A 3381-nucleotide genomic window follows, 5' to 3' on the forward strand; every position below is an offset into this window, starting at 1 on the left:
TTTAAATTTAAACAATTTAAACGCATCCAATTTAAAATTCTAAAAATTGAAACTATTTGAAAAATATTTAATTCTGAAAATTTTTAGCTTTAGTTTTGAAATAGCTCAAAGTTGAATGTATAAAATTTGAAATCATAAACAATTTAAAGGTAATTTAAAATTGTACAAATAGTTACAATTAGAAATTTCTAATAATTCAACTTAAAAAATTACATTTAAAAATGTTTAAATTCTAAATGGAAGTAGTGCAGAATTAATTTCTGATCATTTCGTAAGTCTCTTAAAATATTCGGTCAAAAATATAAAATTAAGAAGAAGGTAATATTTATTTGTTGTTCTCATTATTATGTAGAACGTACTAATAATTTTTAAACTTTGTAGTCAAATTTAAAACGTAAACTTTTCAGACATTTGGTTTTATTTTTCTTTTATCAAAAATATCTGTAAGAAATTTCTGAAAAAATTCTATATAAGTTGTGAAAATTTGGTAAAAAGTAAATAAGAACTTAGTATTGTAAGAAACTGATCTTGTCGATATTTTTGAGGGCGCTTGACTGTACCATTTTTTTGGATAAAATCTTTAAACGAAGAATAGATGAGCTTGTAAAAGTAGACTTCATCTAATGGTGAATGAAAATTCTGAGCAGCAACATCGATTAATATTTGTGTTGCACGATGTAATAGACTCTAGAGAGCTAAAATGTGTCAAAATCACTACGTTTCACCAAATCTCTTTTTCATTTGGTCCATCATTGGTTTATGACCCTAAATCGATAAGTAAATTCTACCTCTTATTGTGCATTTGGACGTATCATATGTACAATATCCGTACTCTCATTTTCACAGCATTAGGGACAATAAAATGCAGTTACAAATAACCAACAAACCCCGAATAAAGAAGGATGAAAGTGTCTTCTTACTAATTCTAAAAACGAAGTACTTGAGAACGAAGAATCTAATTAAAAACGGATTCAAATTTGGAATGAAATTTAAAGTATCTTTATACCAATCAACTTTCCCAGAATCTTTAAACGCGAAGAGCCTAACAATCTAAATATTAATAAAACTCAATCTGAAATTGAGAAAAAGTTTCAAGAAGTGATACTTTGAGGAAATTGGCAAGAACTGGCAATCTAAAATCTAAAATTACAATTCGCTAGCTACACTATATACATGAACGATACACGGAAACTAACTGAAAACAAAAAGTTTGTCATGATTCTCACTTACGTATAAAACAGATCAACAACGGTAAAAATGAGTATAAACGAGTACGGTAATATCGATCACGCGATAACGGAAAGTAAAGGGTAATATCTTTGGTAATATCTTAAGACTCAGAGGCAAATCAACTTTTAGCGTCTTAAAATTTGAATGTTCACGTCTTTCAAATTTTAGAACGAAATTATTTACAAAAAATGTACTTCCCCTACTAATCTAGTTCTATCATCGTTAAAGCTATTGTTGTACTGCCTTGGAAAATTAGCCTCAGAAGATGTCGGAAGTTTTTCGCATTAGCAGAGACTGGAAATCCCATGGGTGAGACTTTTTTCGAGAACGATGTGGAATTCGCTGAGCGGTTCAAGAATCTGGATAAGGAAAGTGAGCAACGTTGAATTTCTGAGGAATGATATCTCCTCATACATTTCCAGTGTGCTTCGCGCTTCGCTCATCGGCCGAAGCATCGGATGCAGAAGTTGTTCTCTGAAAAAAATATTTTTTGTTTATTTCACCTGTGACATAGGAATATGGAAATCAGTGCTTGGTACTCACAATTAAATAAAAGAATTAAAGATTTTCATTTTTGAAGGAAAGCTTTCTATGTGCAATTCCTTACCTGGCAGAGAGGCAGACGAACAACTGAAATTTTCCGTCTTTTCCAAGAGTCTGACTGAAAGTGTTTATCTGATCGATCAAGTGACAATAACAGCGTAAAATCGTGAACCTCTGACTACTTTCTAGTTGTGCCCTTCTGTCTCTGTGAAGCCTCCGCGAGTATTGATCCATTTCTTCTAGTAAAGACATTTCAAAATTTTCTTTCACTCGCACTGAAAGAAAAGCAAAGAACATTAAGTAAAATTTAAAAAATAAATATGATTTTAAAAAGCACGTATAATAGATTAAGAATGAAGTAAGAAAAGGTATACAATTTATAATAATCAGGGTGGCCACTGAAATCTTTTTCAGAATTCAGAACTAAACCCTAATTTAAAGGATTAAAATTGAAAATCTTCTGGATTCGAAGTATTTCTCATGAAAACATTTTAAATTCAGACATTTTAAGATCCATCAAAACTAAATAAATTGGTATTTGAAGTATCGAAAATCTCTTAAATAGTATCACTCAAAATTTAATTTAATTTCATACTGAAAGAAATAATTTTTTTTTTTAAATCGAATAATTTTCTACATGAAGTGGTTATCTTTGATATTAATATATCTCAAATTAGAAGCTTCAAAATGTTACAATCTAAAATGCAATTATGTAAACAAGAACCTTTGCAGATTCCACAGTTACTATTTTATAACTATGGCTAACCGAAATTTTTTACTCATTATATAAAAATTTATTCTTGTAAAATTAGGGCTTTAAATTTGTTCTGAACATCAACATTTGCAAAAAAAAACTGTACCGATAAAATCAATACAAAGAATTTTAGATGAAAAAAATTGTATGACTTAGTCATTTTCCCCATGCCCCCCCCCCCTCTCCTCAATTGTGTGTAATATAAAGTGCAATTTAACATTATTATCTTAATAGAAATTGAAAAGCTTTTTCTACTAAAAATAAGAAAAATTCCGATTAAAAAAATAAATTCACTGTCATTCCCCGATTTTGTACAGTCTTTGAAATTTTCAAGCCATTTCACAATTTCCAGTTTCAGTAGCAACGCTGACTGCGAATAATAAACAATAATATACTGGAATCGCGTTTATATCCGCTTTCACTCATATCCTCTCGCGCTTATATCCCTGCCATAACTCTCATTTATATGCATCTGTCATTCACCACCTCGCAGTATTACGTGATAAACAAGCAAATCAGCGCGCATCGCAGCAATTTCCCCTCCGCTAAGCAGCATTGGTGGGATCCCCTCCCGGGAGGATATAAGCTAATGTTTATATGCTCGAATGGCAGATATAAACGCGGTTCCAGTGTATGTTACATACAGAAATAGTCCCAAACAAAGAAGTTTCGGCCGAATATTCTCTGGTTTTTAAATCCAAAGAGAAAGATTTGCTCTAAAGAAGGAACAAGACCACCTTCCCCACAAAGTAAGGCCGTCAAAGATCCATCCTGTGAATCTCTTTTATAGTGGAATTTCACTATCGCGTTGACAGCCTCACCTGAAATTAAAAAAGCATAGTTTTTTCAAAGAT

At 31.2% G+C, this 3381-nt stretch overlaps 1 protein-coding gene across 5 annotated transcripts in view; it reads right to left on the reverse strand.

The window, feature by feature from the left end:
- Positions 1 to 268: 268 nt before the first annotated feature.
- Positions 269 to 3381, reverse strand: part of LOC117173108 (DENN domain-containing protein 5B) — a 216468-nt gene continuing 213355 nt past the window's right edge. For 4 of the 5 annotated variants that reach the window (XM_033361499.1, XM_033361501.1, XM_033361498.1 and 1 more), the window contains 3 exons: positions 3172 to 3348; positions 1838 to 2048; positions 269 to 1704 (listed from right to left, as the gene is read on the reverse strand). In XM_033361499.1, the coding sequence (XP_033217390.1) occupies positions 1515 to 1704; positions 1838 to 2048; positions 3172 to 3348 (578 nt within the window). In that variant the 3' untranslated portion in view covers positions 269 to 1514. The remainder of the gene's footprint in view (positions 1705 to 1837; positions 2049 to 3171; positions 3349 to 3381) is intronic. The other variant, XM_033361502.1, reaches the window with a different exon arrangement.

This window comes from Belonocnema kinseyi, chromosome 5 (genome assembly GCF_010883055.1).
Source record: "Belonocnema kinseyi isolate 2016_QV_RU_SX_M_011 chromosome 5, B_treatae_v1, whole genome shotgun sequence".
Taxonomy (NCBI): Eukaryota; Metazoa; Arthropoda; class Insecta; order Hymenoptera; family Cynipidae; genus Belonocnema; species Belonocnema kinseyi.